Source organism: Panulirus ornatus, chromosome 17, assembly GCF_036320965.1.
Source record: "Panulirus ornatus isolate Po-2019 chromosome 17, ASM3632096v1, whole genome shotgun sequence".
Taxonomy (NCBI): Eukaryota; Metazoa; Arthropoda; class Malacostraca; order Decapoda; family Palinuridae; genus Panulirus; species Panulirus ornatus.
In genome coordinates, this window is record NC_092240.1 from 22,296,550 (window position 1) to 22,316,500 (window position 19,951).

Consider the following 19,951-nt stretch of genomic DNA (forward strand, 5'->3'; position numbering starts at 1 on the left):
CAATTCAATTGCAGATGTGCCTTAATGGCAGAAAGACCAGATCAGTCCTGCTGCTTGATAATCCAGAAGTTGCAGCGATCAGTGACATGAACCATGACGCTGATTGGATCTTTACATGGTGTGGGAGTCGAGAAATTGCCAGACATTTAGCTTTGTGGATCGTTCAGAACAGCAGCGACAAACAAAAAGCGAGTCAGAAGGAAGTGGTCAACAATGTGATGGTTCGTCGCAGGCTAGAACTGAGTTAGTCGCAGGAGGAGGATGCTTGGATGTCTCGTGGAAGTGTGGTGGAAAATGGCGTGGTGAGAGGACACAGGGTGTTTTCACATATGGAAGCGAGGCACTGAAGGGATGAAAGTCCCTATGCGTATTATCAAGATGGTGGCAAGCGACAGGTTTTCTCCAGTTGGACCCAAATTAGTCAACATGTAAAAACGTTTGTCTAGCATCCGCTGGGGATAGGGGAGAAAGAATACTTCCCACGTATTCCCTGCGTGTCGTGGAAGGCGACTAAAAGGGGAGGGAGTGGGTGGCTGGAAATCCTCCCCTCTCTTGTTTTTTTTTAATTTTCCAAAAGAAGGAACAGAGAAAGGGGTCAGGTGAGGATATTCCCTCTAAGGCCCAGTTCTCTGTTCTTAACGCTACCTCGCTAACCCGGGAAATGGCAAATAGTATGAAAAATATATATATATATATATATATATATATATATATATATATATATATTATAGATGGATAAACAATAGATATAGATCACCTTATGTTGATAATTATGATATAGTAGAATTAATTTAAATGCATAATGAAAGACAAGCTGATCTATTAGTTTTTGGTTTCACATTTTTAATTTAAGTTTTATTTTCAGGTGAGGGTCTTCGTGGCAAGAGCTTATCGTTACCAGTAGGTATTGCTGATTCAGATGTAGCCAAAGAGCCACTAGTACGCACCCAGTCTATAGTGCCATCAGTGTCTCTTACTCTTCCGTCTGCACTTACCCAGGAGACTCCAACTCACGATTTAGGTCCTACCACTACTACTGCTGCTTCCCCTCACTCTCACCGTCACGTCGTGCCCCCGCACTTGGAGACACGTCCACTTGATTCAACAATATTTAAAAGTGATTCATCCCTTTATCGCATGTATCCCTCACAGAGCCCTCAATCCAGCTTTAGATCATCTGCATGGGCTTGGAAAAGTCAGGGAAATGAGCTTCCCATGAGACCACAAGGAGGACCTCAGAGCCAACCCTCCAGTTACGCCTCACATATGTCTCTTAACAAGCAAGGCCCAGATTCAGATCCTCCTGCTTCTGATAATCCTCACAGAAAGTTGCAGCGACAGTTGACACTGAATCCAGCCTATGATTCTCGCCTTTACAAAATTGTTGGATTCAGAGAACCAGCCCCAGAACATTTTCCTTTGGCTGGATCTGTTCAGCAACAGCAGCAGCAGCAACAACAGCAACAACAGCAGCAGCAACAGCAGCAGCAGGCAGCAGGGCAGGGTTCTCCAAGTAGAACCATGAATCGTGATAGTGAAGCTTTGGTCTTCTCTCAAGTGGCAAGTGGAATGACTGGGCGTGTGTCTCCAGGGTATTCATCACCATATGGAAGCAGAGAGCAGCTGCCAGCAGGGATCCATCCACCTCTTGCCCGTCATTCATCACAAGATGGTGCCAAGCACATGGCTTCTTTACCTCCTCATTTGTACCCAACATATTCCCATCCTCATGTAACACGCTTTGCCTCAGCTCCAGACCCAATCTGGGGTGGACATCAGCAGCAGGCAGCTCCTGGGCCACCACAAATTACACGTCTAAATTCCACATCTGACACAAGACTAAATGTTTATGGCAGCAGTGACTCACATTTCTTCTCGGATGTTTTTGATGACCAAATGGGTCGTTTGCCACCATTCCATCCTGTGGGCCCTCAGCACAGTGCAAGTCCTGGCCCAGGTGCTCCTTCACCAGGACCCATTGGTTCAAGACCCATGTCTCCCCAACAGGGTCCTGTTCTCCATCATTCTCCAAGTGTTTCTCCTCGACAGCACACACCTCCACAACAGCCACATTTAACGTCACAGCAAGCAGCAGGAGGGCTGCCCTCCAATTTCCCAAACCCTACAGCTGGCACTGCAAGCCATGAAGATGCCCGCTTACGAGTTTTTTATCACCTGTCAAACCTTTTCCCAGAAGCACAGGTTAGAGCTGTATTGGCAATGTATCCAGAAGAAACAGATCCCCTGAAAATTTGTAGTTATATTCTGACACGTAACCCTGGGCCAGTTGGGTCACGCCCAATGTCTCCTCAACAGCCATCGCAGTCAGGTGTAGGTCACCAGTCTCAGGGTGCCCAAGTACGTGGATCCTCTCCTCTAACTACTAGTTTCTCCAGTCCCCTTCCTACTGCTGCATCCAGTCATGAGGATGCACGTTTTCGTGCATTTTACCATTTATCACAACTGTTTCCTGAAGCTCAAGTGCGTGCTGTTTTAGCGAGATATCCTGATGAAACTGATGCACAGCAGTTCTGTGCCACACTTTTGAGTCGTCTAAGTGGTAGTCAGTCATGAAGTTAGCACAATATAAAAAACTACTGGTGCATATCACCAGGCCCACAACTGCAGCATATCAGAATGTATTTACAACCAGGACTATGGCAATTCCAAGTTATGCAGTTTTCACATTGCTCGTTCAACAAGGCTACAGAAAATAATAACTTCAGTTAAAAGGGTTAAATTTTGTTTTGAAATTCATTCCAAGATATTGTATTGGTAATATTTGTTGTTAGTCCAGAGAAGTGTGATAGTTTAAATGTACTTAGTAAACCAATATAATGAGTGAGGCTGATAGTATTAATGTAAATATTCCAAATGTATGTAAAGTTTGAATATGGTAAAAAATAAACAACAAATTTTTGGGATCTGCAAATGGTCCCCAAGTGAGGTTGTATATATTTCTGAAGTGACAAGCATAAGATGAAGATTAACACTTGATTTCAGAATTGGCAGGTCAAAGCCATTGCCTTTGTGGATGCATTTATAAAGTATATGAATGTTTACCATGCCTGCAGATAATTACTGCTTGTTCAGTTTGACAGTAGTCTATATATTACTTGGGTACTAGCACTGCTGCGATTGCTACACTTTAGTTCAGGACGACAAGCTTCGGTTAAGGTTCTTCTGTTCTTCTAAGTGTAATTGGAGTGTCCCAGTGTCTTATGGACAGACCCGAGAATGTGGCTGGAGCTCTCTTGCAAAGTAAAAGTCACAGCAGTACTGTAAGTTGGAATGGCGCCCGTATCAGTATACATTAACCTTTGTGTTACCAAGATCCAGATTGTCAGCAGGAGGACTCGATAGCCCATGTTAGTGTGTGCCATAAGCTGCCATGGCTTCCAGTCAACCCAGCACCATTATGAGTTGGATATACTTGTTTTTTCCTGGTGCTATGCTGGCTCAGCTTGTGAGGCTTGTACCACTAGTTACATGAAACGATTTGCTCAGCAACTAGATACTGATAGTATTCTTAATTAAAGAATTGTCAGGGAATCATTTGACGTGAGAGGAGTGATACTGCAACAAGTTGAAAGCTTAACCACAAAGGGAGAAGTATATAATGTTTTGACAGTTGATGTTTTGGTGAGCCGCAAGACTCTTAGTCATTGAGAGTAACTATTAGGATGAGCGAGTTGGCACAAACCTATCAGGTGGAACAGATTATTTTTGTTATGAAGATAGAATGTTTCTATTATTACATAATATTCATGAAGGGTTTTGTTATTTTGCTACCCTTTCTCTCTTCTGTTATGCAACATGCGTGTGTAAGGAAGCCACCAGAAAGTGTGACATCTGGGTGTGGTTTGGTTTTGCGATGTTTGATCACCTCAGGTTCACATTCTCCTGGAAGATGTGATACTTCTACAAGTGAGCTTTATGGAGGTTGCTGTGTATACAAACCTAGCAGAGTCACACTTTCAAAGATGGCTGGAGTGAAGCGCGACATAATAATACTATGTATTGTGGGCTGTACTGGGTGTGTACCCAACCATTGTGTTGCCACATTCATTGCTTCCATTCATCACCAGGTTGAACCAGAAGTTACTTTTATTGTGCTCCTCAGTGTTCATTCTTCCAGTAGTGTGTGTGTGCCAGTAAAGATGGGGTAGCTTAGAATATGTGGCTTCTATCCAACCTGCCATATAGGTTTTGGTGATGATGGATATGCAGTGGATGTAGCTAGACCGCTGCTTAGCGGTAACTGTGTAGCTCATATTGATCTTGAGGGTTTACCACTTTTGGACACTTTTCTCATTTGGTTTAAAAAGCCACATTGATATATATCATTTCCAAAACTGTAATAATGTAGTGTTCTTCAGGTTTTATATATATGTATGTGTGTTTGTGTTACCAAATTCTGCTTGCAAGTTGTTACACAGCAAATGAGAAGCCTTTCTTGGGTAATGGAAAGGAGTACTGTCTTTGTCGAGGCCCTTTTTGCTCCAAATGAGTCCATGATCTTGTTCATGCAAAAAGTGTAGCCTTGAAAGGGGTCTTGGGTTCATATATATATATATATATATATATATATATATATATATATATATATATATATATATATATATATATATATATCTTTTACTTTCATACTATTCGCCATTTCCCGCGTCAGCGAGGTAGCGTTAGGAACAGAGGACTGGGCCTCTGAGGAAACATCCTCATCCAGCCCCCTTCTCTGTTCCTTAATTTGGAAAACAAAAAAAGAGTGAGAGGGGAGGATTTCCAGCCCCCCGCTCCCTTCCCTTTTAGTCGCCTTCTACGACACGCAGGGAATACGTGGGAAGTATTCTTTCTCCCCTATCCCCAGGGAATATATATATATATATATATATATATATATATGTATATTCTATTATACTTGATAGCCGTTTCCTGCGTCAGCTAGGTAGCACCAGGAAACATACAAATATTTCATACTTCGTTTACCCACTGCCACACTACAAACAGACCTTACACAACCTCCAACCTTTACAAATTCAACCCTTACCCTCTAGTCACTTTAATGGACAGTTGTTCCCACTCAACAAAGTTCCAGCTGTTCTGGGCCTTACATATAGACACATAACATTCATTCTTCATACTACAAACCACCAAAAAAGCAACAAATAAATATAATACCCTCAGAACATACCTAGATACCAGACTTAGACAAGAAAAAGGATCCCTCAGTATCCTCTGCAAACACATATCCATTCCATCCTTAAAGATGCCTGGTCACCCACACTGTTCAGAACAAATATAATAGCTACAGACTTTGCGAAACAGCACACATAATAATCACTGGCTGCCTCGCAACCTCTTAGCACCTGCACAAAACAAAATATCTCATAGTACAATTCTACGTCAGTATATTAAACATTCAGCTCATTGCTACAGAACTAGACCACTTCATAAATAACCACCAGTCCCAAAGTAAAAATAAAATGCTTACCCCTGCTTAACGTTTTACTTTCAATATATACTCATAGATTCAAACTACTCATTGTTGACAAACCTTACATACACCATTATGATACAACAGACATGAAACAACTGCCCTCCCACTCCAGTTCGAAATACAACCCCAGTTCGAAATACAACCCCACTAGACATACACTTATCTGACACTACACTCTCCAGATTTGTGGGTTATCCTTTCTCATCTCTGGATTTCACCCATCTGTTTAATACTCCACATCACAAGTCCCACCATGCTCAAGACATTACTATTTGTCCTGTACTCCACCCACACAGAAATACACACATCATTATCACCACACTCATTGACCTATTGTCGAAGCCAGTGGATGTGGCTGGCTTTCTAAGTTTTTTATGGGGTTCTTCCTTCACTCAGGAACAGAAAAACATTATACTCCTTTAAAGTAAAAAGTTCTTAAGTGAGACTCTGCTGCTTGTTGTCCAATAATGATGGTGATTCAACTGCTGAAGGTAACTTTTCACTTATAGCATAACCTCATGCTGGAATGAGTCCAGTAACAAGATATATATATATATATATATATATATATATATATATATAAATGTCTATGGACCCCTTTTTAAGCAAGGCTCCTAGTGATACTTAGGACCTCATTTCCAAATGTCGTGCTACTTCCAGTGGCAGGAAAATGGACTCCTTTAGAGTGAAGTTCTTTGAATATACTACTCCCAGTAATTCAGCCTCACCAAAGGTGATTTCACTCGCAGTATAACCTCATACAGGTAGTCTGGTAACAAACACCTTATATATATATATATATATATATATATATATATATATATATATATATATATATATATATAAAATGAACCCTTCTTAAATTAGGTGTGGAAAATTTTGATGCTTTTAATTTTTCATGGTGGAGCTTTTTGGTATGGTTCTTCTAAAGTCCTGTAAAAGAATTTAACGAACCTCATTTTGCAAGTCTAGGTGGTGACCCTCTCTTTGCTTTTCACACTGACCTTCCTACATTCAGAATAAAGAAAAAAGTTGAAATGATGTGTATTATTTTACCTTCAAAGAAGAATTATTTTAATATTGTGATTATATGTAAGGGAGACAGTACATTGATAGTGTTATATGTGTTGCCTCTTCATTCCAGTGTCTTGCCAAGACTGACAAATTATATGCTATGGATACGTAGGGCAAGTTAATCATTAATAATTTCATTTTAATTACATCAAAAACGATACATGGTTAGATGAACCCCATGCAAACACCACAACATCTTATGCTCATACGTAATTTGTGAATTCATCATTTTAATGTTTACAGTAGGAAGTAGGTGTCTGTCTCTGAATTACATAATCTCAGGAAACGTACGTCAATATTAATTACATTTAGACCATGCTACCTAATCTATTTTCCTTGCATTTCCATAACCATCATGTAGTTTCTTACTCATAAAAAAAAAACTCATAAGTATTACGTAATGCAGAGTTTCATGACTGCTATTTCCCATGTGAGTGAGGTAGCACCAGGAACATATGAAGAAAGGCCACATCTGCTCACATCCACTCTCTAATCGTCATGTGTAATGTACGAAAACCATAACCAGGATGCAAAGGCCTTTCCATGGTTTACCCAAGATGCTTCACATGCCCTGGTCCAGTCCACTGACAGCACATCAACCCCAGTATACCCCACTATTTCAATTTACTCTATCCTGTGCATGCCTTTTGCCTTCCTGCATCTTCAGGACCCGATCACTTAAAATCTTTTTCACGCCTCCCTTTGTGCAGTGGCAGTATCGTAACAATGAGGTGCTGCTGCAACTGTGAAAAGCTCAAAATTGGGAAGTTGTCAAGTTTCAGTACCTCAAGAGGATACTCCAGTTTTTCTAGAGTATCCAAATTTTATCCCACCTGCTTGTGTTGATCTTGTTGATACACCCCTTAGGGGTGGATGCAATGCCCAACTCCATCAAGGCTATCCTTTTAAAGTTAGACAAACATCTGAGGTGTACCGTGACCTTTTAGTTTTTGGACAACTTTGGAGCCTCACTGGAAACACTGCACTGGAATTGCCCTCTGTCAGGGCACTGGAGTCTACCAGTTCTGCCAAGGAGTAAAGGAGACAAGTGACAGTGAATGTAAATGGGATGACTGGTGAGAGCAAAAGGAGGGAGCTTGAGGGAGAAGTTCAAAAGTTGCAGCTTGGATGTGCTGGGGACTGGGGAAAGCCATATCCTTGGGCAGGGTGTCTGCAGTAAAAATGAAATGAATGCAAGTTATCGGAGGTTGTGGAAGGAAGAGTGGTATGGACGTGAATGAGTGAAAATTATCGGGGAAAAGAGAAAGAAGGATGTGCAATTCTGTTATCACTGAGAGTGGGGGGGGGGGGGGGGTTACAGAGCATGGATGGAATGGATAAGAATAGTGTGGGTAAATGGAAAAATTGGAATTGTGATGTATGCACAGATATGTATATGAAGACTTTGAAGTAAGGATGAAATGAAGCTTTTAGGGAGAAATTTGAATGACTGTATAAAGTTTTGAGATTGAAAAACGTGATATGAATGCAAAAGTGGGATGTGATGAAACTGGTGAGATAAATTAGTGCCTTGAGTAAATGAGAATGGAAGATATCTTGTGGATATCTGTGCTGAGAGGGGTTTATTCCTCACAAACACCTTTACTCAGCACTAGATGATCCACAGATATACATGATGAGGAATGATGGAACAGAAGAGCAAAAGGCTTTGACTGACTTTGTGGCAGTAGATGAAAGATTGAGAAAGGCCATGCTAGATGCTAAAGTTGTGAAAAGATTCTTTGGAGACTCCAAGCATACTGCAGTTCTTGTGGGGATGAGGTTCGGGGAGAAGTGGAGGTATGGTGTAATGAAGAATGGAAAGGTAAAAGTGATGGCAAGCAAGATTATGAATCAGAAAAAATGTAGGAAGGATTATGAAAGGAAGGAACTTAAAGGTTGTTAAATTAGTACTTGGATACAAGGCTGTGAGATACAGGAGTAAAAAGGGCAATGCATGGTTGACAGTAGAGATTAGAAATGCTGTGAAAGACAAGAAAAAGGTATATGATAGACTGTCGACAGCAATGTACCAGTGGAAGTTAAGCAAAGGAGGAGGGAAGAATATAACACATGTAAGCGGAATGTTAAGAAGCTGATAGAGGAGAGCAAAGAAAGTAGATGAAGATTTTGGAAGAAAGTTAAAGTTTGTGATAAGAAACTATACTGGAAGGAGGTGATAAAGGAAAGAGGTGGATGTAAGAGTGGAAATGTTAAATGTGAGAAGTAAGGAAGGGGAGTTGCTGAATCAAAAGGAGAAACTGAAAGGAAGATGGAAAGAGTATTTTGAAGATCTGATGAATGTGGAAGGGGAGGCATCAGCAGTTACGTGCATAGGTCCGGAGGATGGTATTAAGAGGATACAAATGTAGGGGCCTATGGCAAAAAGGAGGTAAGAAGTACAATAATGAGGCTGAAGGTAGGAAATGCTGACGTATGGAGTAGAGAGTAAATGCATCTGAAATGTAATTTAGCACGGAAACAGAAGGTTGTGCCTATTAATATTCCTTTATTCAAGGGAAAAGGTGCTAAGGATGTATGTAGCAATTATAGGAGAATAAGTCTCTTAAGTATACCAGGAAAAGTGAATGTAGGAATGTTGATTGATAGATGGAATTGACCGAATGCAGAATAAGTAAGGAGCAAGGAGGTTTTAGGAAAGGTAGGGATGTGTGGATCAGATTTTTGTGGTAAAGATAACCGTGGAAAAGTATTTAGTGAAAGGTAAGAAGTTGCAAACAGCTTTTATTGATCTGGAGAAAGCACACGGCAAACTCAACTGGAATGCTTTATGGGATGTGTTAAGGGTATATGGGGTATGGGGACAACTGCTGAATGGCATGAATGCCTTCTACAGAGGAACAAATGCATGTGTACGAGTGGATGGAGAGCTGAGTACAAGTTTTGGTATACATATAGGTGTGAGGCAGAGTTGTGTGGTGTCATTGTCGCTTTTTAATACATATATATAAGGCTGGAGAAATAAGAGAGATGAAAGCAAATCTTGGGAAAAGGGGTGAAGAAACGGAGTGTGGTGGTGAAATATTGTGGCTAGTGGCAAGCCTGTTTGAGGATGATACTGTGTTGTTTGCTGAAAGTGAAGAGGGGTTTCAGAATATATGTTTTACGATATGTGTTAGTGTAGGCGACTGAAGGGAAATGAAAGTAATGGTGTTTGATAGGAAACAATGAAAGTAAAGATTTTGTAAAACCATAAGGAAAGTAAGAAGAAAGTGTACTAAATTGTACTTTGAATGTGGGGAAGAAAGACTAGAAGGGTACAAGAGTCATTGGGTTGCTTAACAGAATAATGAAGGGTTGAGGTCAAGTATGGAAGTGAAGAGAGGACTGAGGGACAGCATAGTCCTACTAACCCTCACCTATGCAGCCAAAACATGGAAAGAGAATGAGTTACAGAGGTCAAAAATCCAGGCTGCAGAAATGAGCTATTTGAGAAGAGCATGTAGTGTGACTAGATGGAATGAAGAAAGAAATTAAGGGGTGTATGAGAGATGTGGTATGGCAGGGAACAAATTGTGGAGTGGAAGAGAGGGTGAAAAGTAACACTTTAAGGGAGCTTGGGCATGTGGAAAGAATGCAAGACTGGAAGTTTACAAGAAGTGTGTATGATAGTACAATACAAGGGGTTGGTGTGTGAGGAAGACCACCTGTGACATGAGCAAACAGGGTGTAAGAATACTGGAGGGAGAGAAGTGGTGGGATACATGGAATGGTGTATGCGTGGGAGGCATGTAAGGCCAGGGATAAGTGGAGACATGCCATGGCCACCCCTAGACAGGAGTACCTGGAGGAAATGGGCATCAGAGATATAGATTGATATACAGACTCCTTCCTTCCATCTCCAATTTGGTGTCCCCTTTCTCCAAGTTCCCTCAACTTATGACACATATATCCTCTTTGTCAACCTTTCCTCACTCATTCTCTTTTTATGTCCAAACCAATTAAACACACCTATTTCTCTCAACCACAATTTTTATTACCATACATCTCTCTTACCCTTTCATTACTTACTCAATCAAACGACCTCACACCACTTATTGTCCTCAAACATTTCCTTTCCAACACTTTCACCCTCCTCTGCACAGCCATATTTATAACCCATGCCTTGGACTACTATTCCCTGAAACACATACCTATTTTTGCCCTCCCAGATAACATTCATTCTTTCTACATATTCTTCAGTGTTCCCTATGGCTGACTTCAGCTTCCATGGTTCTATTAGCTGCCATGTCTACTCCCAAATGTCTAAATATACTTTTCCTCCGCCAATTTTTCTACCATTCAAACTCACACCTGTTCCTTAATCCTACTGAACTTAATACCCTTGCTTTTATTCACATTCACTCCCAACTCTCTCCTTACAAACACTTCCAACTCAGTCCCGAACTTTTGCAGTGTCTCATTCCAATCCACCACCAGTGCTTTATCATCAGCAAATGTCAACTGACTCACTTCCCAGGCCCTCTCATCCCCACAGACTGCATACTCACCCCTCTCTCCAACACTCTCATTTACCTCCTCACCATCCCATCCATATACTAACTGAACAACCATGGTGACATCACATATCCCTGTCACAGACCAACTTTCACTTGGAACCATTCATTCTCCATCACTTTCAACTTATACACAAGCATTCCACCCTTCATTACAACTTCTTATTGCTTCTAGCTGCTTTCCTCTCACACTGTATATTCTTAATACCTTCCACAAAGCAATTCTATCAACCCAATGTGCCTTCTCCAGATTTATAAATTGAACATACTAATCCATCTTTTTTTTTCTAAGTATTTCTCACATACATTCTTTAAAGCAAACACCTGATCCAACATCCTTTACCACTTGTGAAACCACAGTGCTCCTAAACAATCTGATGCTCTGTACAAGCTTTCACCCTCAATCAAAACCCTCCCATAAAATTTACTAAGTATACTCAATAAGCTTATACCCCTGTAGTTTGAAAACTAACCTTTATCCCCCTTGCCTTTATACTATGGCACTATACATGCATTTTGCCAGAATGCATGCAAACACCTTCCAATTCTTTGAGAATCATTATTAGATAAGGTGAAGGTTTGGGATTTGGGACTGAATTGGTTCTGTTTCCCCAAAAATATTCATCAAGCTTCATCTAACCATCTGATTGCTGATAGTTTTGCAATTCATCCAATCAACTACTGGAGCAAGCTTGAGCATTCAGATTTAGTATGAAAAGCCAAAAATTCAGACATCTTATCTTGTCTTTCATAACAAACAAGAGAAGCTTCCCTTGGAAAGTAAGCACATTGTCAGTGCCTCACAATGAGTATATTGCAAGTGTTGCATCTATCTTGTGTTGCGACCTTTATGAAAAGAAAAAGTTCCCTCATTCATTTCAGCTGAAGAAGGAAACTACAAGAATTCAGCCATCATTATAATTTAGTTAATACTGATCCCTAATTCTGCCTATTAAAGGATTCATTTCTCTTTATAGAAAAGGCTTTCCTCAACCATTTTTCTGGGGGATTATTTAAAACCATGGAAAAAAGGAAATCCTTTCAGACAGCTAAGCTTTTCAAAGGATATCACCAAATGCAGTCATACTCCAAAACATACCTAGATATTGGAATTACTTCCGTACCAAGTCTGAGACTTGCATGGTAACTCTGAACCAAAAGAAATATGTCAAAGCTCAGCTACATGTACACCAATTTTTGGCTACTTTTATTCAAATTGACAAAAATAACATATTATTCATGTCAAATTTGAAGAACCATTCAACAGCTGTCCTACAGTTATAAGAACTTCGAAGAACAACAAATGGCGAGTTTATGAGATGGCAAATTTTCAAATACTGCCCGTGCGCAACATGACAAGTCAGGTTACAAAATGCGTCCAAAAATAGTCCATCCAAACTGGACAAACTTTAAGAAACTTATCAAGTAAAATCTAAAATAAATTACAAAAATTAACCTCATTCATACAACATCTAACACAGTGAAGACAACCATTAGTCTGAAATAAATTTGAAAAAAAATCATAATATTAGGAAATGGACATTTGGAACTTACTATCCAACTCCTTTAATATTGAGGAAACTATTACTAAATGTCTTCAGGAAACAATCTAAGCCTCTATTTTTGCCTCAAATTCAGAATATAGTAAGTGTAACAAGAAAACTACCCCACAATCTTGAAAAGCCCAAACTTTGAGGAAGATCAAAACATACATTAATTACACCCATTTCTATGAAGGCTAATCAACATATTAAAATGCAAGTGGCATTTAAACTAAAGCTAAATGAAGCAGACGAGTAAAAAACCTATTTATGATTAGATCATACCTACACAAAAAGTTCAAGTTGACATCTTGTTGAAGAATCAGGAACAAGATATTGGAAGTAAAGTACATCCATTAGGAAAATTCATATAATTTTGGAAAATTCCATTATTCTGATTGCCACCATACATGTACTAAAAATAAACAAATAAAAGAGATGCCTCTAATGTTGACTAATAGAGCAAGGAACGAGAGTGGGTTGCATGCTATGACAACAATTTTGAAATTAAGTAATCAAAAAACATTGAAATCACAGATACAGTTCCATAAATTTTACCCTTCCACTTGAAAATCTTAAATGGCTATACTGCGTAAAGCACAATTCTTCCATGTGTTGCAAATGTCTGTGAAGGAATGTTGTTATGCTTTATTTTGGCCCTGCTCATTATTTACAACCTCACATGAAAATATTGGGATTCACTGTGAGCTGAAAACTGAGAACCTTAGATTTTGCAGGAAAAGCTTGTCTATGTCTACTTCCTCTGGCTGCCAGCCAGAGAATGCAAGGAACCATACTACATTTCCTAAGTTACTCTTGCCTTCTAAATTTATTAACTACATCTGATCTCTTTCTTAGGACAGCTCAAAAGCCTAGCCTAATAGTAAAGGGATGCCCACAGTTAATGACGCCCAATTCTAAGCAACCTAATCTAGTTATAGCAAAGCAAATGACATCTAACAGCTAAATATAAAAGATATGGAACTGAACACTGAGTTAAGCAGGACCTATCTTAACATTAATGGTCTAGTTGTTAGCTTGTTGATGAAAAAGGATCATTATATTGGATATCTGGTACATCTATCAGGTTCTTGTTTTAGAAAAAAGAACATATATTACCATTATAAATAATTAGTGTACCAACATCTACAAAACACCAAAAATGTACATAAAATAAGTGCCTCTGCTTGTATACAACAATTGCAGGATAGAGTAAGTGTAGTAAACAGGAAAATAAGATACAATACAAGCAGCAAACAGGAAAACAGTCTTTAGACCTAAATAGTCTTTGAAAACTAAAAGGACCATACATACAGTTTCATGACTTTCACTCTTCCACTTAATTGTTACTGAAAACTAACAGATACAGTTCCATGAGTTTCACTATCTATGTATATCTCTGATGCCTGTTTCCTTCAGGAACTCCCACAAGGAGGTGGCCACAGCAATAGAGTCTCCATAACTAGTGAACTTCAGTGCTGCTTCTTAGCCTTTGTGCCTCATCTTTAACAGGCCAACCATATGCAGTCCTGAGATGACTCACTCCATAGTTGTGCCATTTTGTATGCCAAGTTATTTTGTTCTAGTTAAAACTGCCATTAAATCTTTGGCATACACTAAATGTACATGACCCAGATTTACTCAGATTTTTCTTATACAATTAATCTGAAATACACTAAATTACTAAAAAAAAAGAAAAAAAGAGGGGGGGGTAGTTGTTAAAAAAGTAGCATTGTTCATACCAAACAAGAAAAAATTATGCATGTGATAGTAACTGACTAGACACCAGCACTCCTTTTCGTATCACTCCAAGCACCATATGTACTGATAAGATGATTGTAACCAGCCAAATTGCTAGGCCTACAACCAGCAAAAATACCAAGAATTACTCACCATGTCAGGTAAACATTATAGACAACCTGAAGCTGTGTTCTTATTGCTGTATATGGCTACCAGTCACAAAGCACCGACAGTTTTACTGCATTCTTAATGCACCTCAACTCAAATGTTCGTTGACTTGCTGTTGAAGAACAGTACTTGATGAACACACGATCCATATACTCTAGAAACAGTATTGTGGGAGTATTATGCTGAATGAGATGTTGGCTCCTGAGGAAGCCAGAGGCATCATGGCTGTATCACCCTATGCAGTCCTGAACTGGAGCATGTAGAGGGAAGGAACCACATCTCTGCCCACTGCTTTTTCATTACCCTTCATGGCCTAGTGGAGTTTTTAGCACAAGTTCCACCATGGTGGGCCCCTAGACTACAGATGGAAGGTGTCTGAGAAGAACGCTGGCAGAGATGCCCACGAGGTTACTGCAGCATTAGTGAGGCACCACTATGGCCCAGTGGTCTGCACTATCATCTCTACTGCCAAGTTTGGCAATAATGTTGAGTAGTATGGGCCCCTCCAGCACTCATGGAAGGTGTCATAGTGTCAGCATTGGTGTCCCCAGGGAAGTGTCTATCAGCAGCCTTCTGCAAATGGAAGAGATCCATGAAAACTTGGGTATCTCTCCATGACTGGTCTGATATCAGTCTAGCACATCTGGCTGTAATGTGTCTCTGCCCTTCAGTGTGCCCAGGATGCTAGGTTCTCCAAATGGTGGCAAGCTTTACATGTATCTGAGGCTCTAGATGTCATAAGGAGAATGGCACTCTGTTCCTTAAACTGGGCAGGGCAGTGGGGCGAGTTCTTTAGTGGCAGACGGGGTTGCAGTGAGTCCATGACTAAGTACTTCAGAGATGAGCACAGCAGGGCTTGGATTGTGGGTATCAGTGCCTGCACTATGACAGTGACTTGTCTGAGTATATGGTTGTGAGGAAAGCCATTGTTTGTCTAAGCAAACCCATGCTGAAAAGGAAGATTATCCAGGACTACAATGCCTACATGATCATTGACAGGCTTCAGGCCAAGTGTCTTCTGTTTCAAGGCTGCAGAACAGAATGCTCTACGTCCATGGCACATGGAACCTGGACCAGCTTGGTGTGTGTGTGTGTGTGTGTGTGTGTGTGTGTGTGTGTGTGTGTGTGTGTGTGTGTGTGTGTGTGTGTGTGTGGGGGGGGGGGGGGCACATATGAGATGCTCCCAACCCCCTAGCAGATGCTGCCACAACCACCCTCACCACCGCCTCTCGTTAGGCCTGAAGGAATTATAGTGGCACTCACGCTGACAACAGGGTCTTACACCCAGTGGAGGAGTCCACTTGCCATGTTTGTCTAAGGAAAGGGCACTTCAGGAGTTGCTGAAGAAGCATAAATCATCAGGACTGGCTAAAAGATAACAGGGGTACTTGGCATTGTGCGAGTTGGCATGGCTCAGTGTAATCCTCAGCCACTCCTGTCTGTTTCTGTCTCCCTCCTGAGGAGCCACAATGGGCAGCCTGTTATGACAGTGGTGGACACAGGTTTGTGTGGCTGGGCCAGCCTTCTTCAATTTGCTGTGACCAAGTGTGGTGAGGCTAAGCAAGAAAGATAGACTGTGGGACGCAGCCAACCTTTTCACTTGAGTGCCTGGGGTTAGCTGATGCTGTTTTGACCTAAACAATAGGTAAATAAGCATGAGGTGTTCTCTGTGAGGACAACCGAGAAAATTCCTCTCAGTGACTGCCTCCTACCCAAGACGTTCCCTTTCCACCTTCCCACTGCAAAACGGATTGGGGGGGGGGAACCCTACTCATTTTGATGGGGCTGAGCAAGGAAGATGGACCATGGGACATAGCCAACCTTTGAGTGGAGTGCCTGGGGATAGCTGAGTGGTTTTGACCTAAACAGTATGTAAATGAGGAAGGAGATGTTCCCTCTGAGGACAGCTGTGAAACTTCCTCTCACTGACTGCCCTCTACCTGAGACACTCCCTTTCCACCATCCCACCACGGTGGGGACAAGGGGTAGAGATTCCTGCAGACCCATTACTACCCCATTGGCTGCCTGCTATAATACTCCCACAACTAGAGGAGAATGTTAGGCCCCTGCAGGAGTGGATCCAGCAGCACATTCCATCATAATCATTCATCAAGGCAAGGTATCCAATCCCAGTGAATGAACTACATCCACCTGACCCTGAATGCAAACCCCCTCACCTGCCACACTCTAACACTGGTCCCTCTGGCACTGGGAGAAGGAAGTTGAGCTGCAGCTAGACAAAAATGTGAGAAGAGGGGTGCTGGTGACCATTCTCAAAGGAGAGGCAACATAGTGGTGTACATGGTCAGTGTTTATGGACAAGAAAAATGGCCACCCTCTCAGGAATGTCAATTACCAACAGCTGAATGCTTGATGATTGAAGGACACACACCACACCCCAGTACCCTCTGACATCATGTCCAATGTTCTAATCTGACCCTATAAAAGAGCAGTAGCAGCTTTCACTGGTTTCCATCAAGTGAAGCTGGATGGGGACAGAAGCCACGTCACCATATTCATCACAATGTTGAGGCAGTAACGATACCTGCATACCCCTATGGGGCATTGTGCTACTCAAGACACACACCAGATGATTTGATAACACAATCCTGGGCATTCCAAGCATGTTCAAGAGCATGGACGACAATGCTGCACTCAGAACCAATGTATAACAGGCCTCCTGGGACACCTACAGCTTTCTAGAAATTTGTGCCAGGAAGAGTCATGCTTCAGCCTGAGAAGTTCCAGTTCTGCAGAAGGGAAGTAAAGTTCATAGGAATCACCTTGGTTAGGGGGCAATACAAGCTTGCCAAAAATAGACTGGTGGCCATCAAGGACTTCCCTATGGCAGCATAGCCCTTTATCACCAAAGTTCATATATGGCACAGACTGGTGAGCCCGCTGCTACTGTTCATGGTAAATGCATCCATCATGGAACCCTTCAGGAGTTGATGAAGAGGTCAGCTAGTAAGAGAGTGTGCTGGGATGGTCAGCTGCAGCAGAAGTTTGAACAAACACAGGACACCATTTTCAAGATGGCAAGTGGTCTGGTGTATTGCCAAAAAGACCAGGCCCATGTCGGAGGCAATCGACTGGAGCAAGAAGGGACAGCCTTCACCATCCTCCAGCAGTAATACTTCTGTTTGCTGGCAGATGCACCTTCCCACTGTCAGGGTAGGAGGAGGCTTTTGTGTAGGAGCTGGCACCTCTTGCCCGCTAGGCTGTCTATGCAGCTATGGAAGGAAGGCACTTGCAGTGGTGTGGTGCCTGCAGAACTGCCCTCTCATCATGTTGTTCAGGGATAGGGCCTGAAGAACATCAACAACCAACAGCTCTTCAGGATGAAGGAAAAAAAATGCTCCAGTACCACTTTCAATTCAAGTACTTGACTGGTAAGAGGAACTGTGCCGCTGATACCTTGTCCAGCTACCCTGCCCTCATGGCCTCCCCACACAGAGGACATGGACATGGAAGAGGTTATGATGGCAGCTACAGTGTCTGTTACAATTGCTGCACTTAGCCAGGAGGATGGAATCAAAATGGGAGACAGTCCACCAAGCAGCAGCAAAGGACCCATGCTACCAGCTGCTTTTTGCTATGGTCATGCTGATGATAGGGCAGCTCACAAGGCTCAGGAAATTGACAGTTTATGCTCCTTGGGGACTTCTCCATGTGGGACAGACAGGTGGTGGCTCAGGGGTTGGTCACTTACACATATAAGCATGGCAGTGTGAGAGTGGTCATCCTGAAGTAGCTACAGCACCAAGTTTCTACCAACCTATATGCAGGACATCTGTGCCTGGGTTACATGCTGCAGAAGGCGAGGCAGGCAGTCTACTGGCCTGGTGTGGGCCAGTATCATCATTTGCTGTGTCTCGTCTGCAGGACATATGCCCCCTTGACTAACCATTTCAGAAAACTGTGGTTGACCTGTTCCAGCTGGATGGCAAGATGTAAATGGTGACAGGTTAATGGGTTGGCTGGAGTTATCCCACTTTCCTAGAAGTACCAGCTTGGGGCAGTTGATCCCCAAGCTGAGGAGTTACTTCAAGCATTGTGTGTGTGTGTGTGTGTGTGTGTGTGTGTGTGTGTGTGTGTGTGTGTGTGTGTGTGTGTGTGTGTGTGTTGTATGCATGTGTGTAACTGTAAGCTGGAGGAGATATTCATGGATTGAGGCACCAACCTTGACAGTGAAGAGATGGCAGACTTCTTCAATAAAAGGGCAGTGATGGTGTGGTTGTCCTCTGTCCACTTTACCCAGTCTAATGGCTGGGCAGAGGCTGCTGTCAAAGTGGTGAAGAGGATCCTTCAAGACAATAATGGCATGGGGGAAGCCTGCACAGTGACAGGGTGTTACAGGTGATAGTTATAATACCTCAACATACTCTTGTGTGGTGTGGATAAATCTCTGGCTCAATTGGCCACAGGGAGGTAGTTGCAAGACAGATTGCCAACTGCCTGCCAGCACTACAGGATGGACCAGTATTAGAGGAGGGTCCTGTGGTAGAGGGAGCACCAAATGATGGCATATCAGGACAAGGTGGCACTGAAGATTAACCACAATGTGACCAGCCTTATGACTTTAACAATTAGACAGTGAGTCAGGATCCAGGACCATACTTCCAATAGATGGGATAGGGTGGGTGTGGTGGTTGAAGCACATCCACATCAAAAGTATAGTGTCAGGCTGGACAGTAGTGTTTAGCTCTCCTACAGAAATAGGAGGCATATAGGGGTTGTTCCAGCCCTCCATGTGGCTACCCATTCACAGGCCACACCTCAGGACTCTGGGTGGTAAAGTAATACCCGTTTCCTAACACACCTATCCCTTCACCTCACCCAGGCAGGGTATACAGGCAGTTAAGATAGTTGGACAATTTTGTTTAGTGTTTTAATACTGTATTTTGTTAAGATTGTTGAACTATTTTGTTCAGTGTTCTAATAGTGTATTTTCTAATATTTTCAAAAGTTTCAGTCCCCCCCTCTCTGTATTTCTTCCAGCTAAGGTAGCAACGAAGTATCCCTGATATGTAATTTCATTTTCATAAGCACCCACAAGTTTTCTAATGGATTCAAATCTGGTAAATTTCTGGGCTAGTCACTGAAAAACTCCACTAAATAGCCCTTAAGCAAGTGACTAGTTTGGCAGTGTGGAAGGGAACCCCATCCTCCATGTACACTTTGGCCTTGCATTTTTTGAACGAATCCGGAGGATGGTCACACAGTAGCTCAAGGTAACTATGTCTGTTCATACTTTCATTCTCTGGCAATACTACAAGGTCCCTAACACCATAATAACTGAAACAATCCCATACCATAAAAGAAAAAGGGAACTTTACAGTGCTCACAATATATTTGGGGTCAAATGAATCACACCCTGGTTACTCGGAAACACACTACCAACAACCTGTCAC

General features: G+C 41.9%; 2 protein-coding genes and 1 pseudogene across 9 annotated transcripts in view; 2 read left to right on the forward strand and 1 right to left on the reverse strand.

Moving 5' to 3' along the window:
- LOC139754619 (uncharacterized) overlaps window positions 1-6,535 on the forward strand; it is a 441,804-nt gene extending 435,269 nt beyond the window's left edge. For all 8 annotated transcript variants that reach the window (XM_071672088.1, XM_071672083.1, XM_071672089.1 and 5 more), the window contains exon 4: window positions 866-6,535. In XM_071672088.1, the coding sequence (XP_071528189.1) occupies window positions 866-2,574 (1,709 nt within the window). In that variant the 3' untranslated portion in view covers window positions 2,575-6,535. The remainder of the gene's footprint in view (window positions 1-865) is intronic.
- A 161-nt stretch (window positions 6,536-6,696) lies between these two features.
- Window positions 6,697-19,951, reverse strand: part of nudC (nuclear distribution C, dynein complex regulator) — a 404,242-nt gene continuing 390,987 nt past the window's right edge. The window contains exon 9 of the mRNA XM_071672093.1: window positions 6,697-7,596. The gene's annotated coding sequence lies outside the window, so the exon portion shown is untranslated. The remainder of the gene's footprint in view (window positions 7,597-19,951) is intronic.
- On the forward strand, window positions 17,162-19,504 carry LOC139754416 (uncharacterized; annotated as a pseudogene).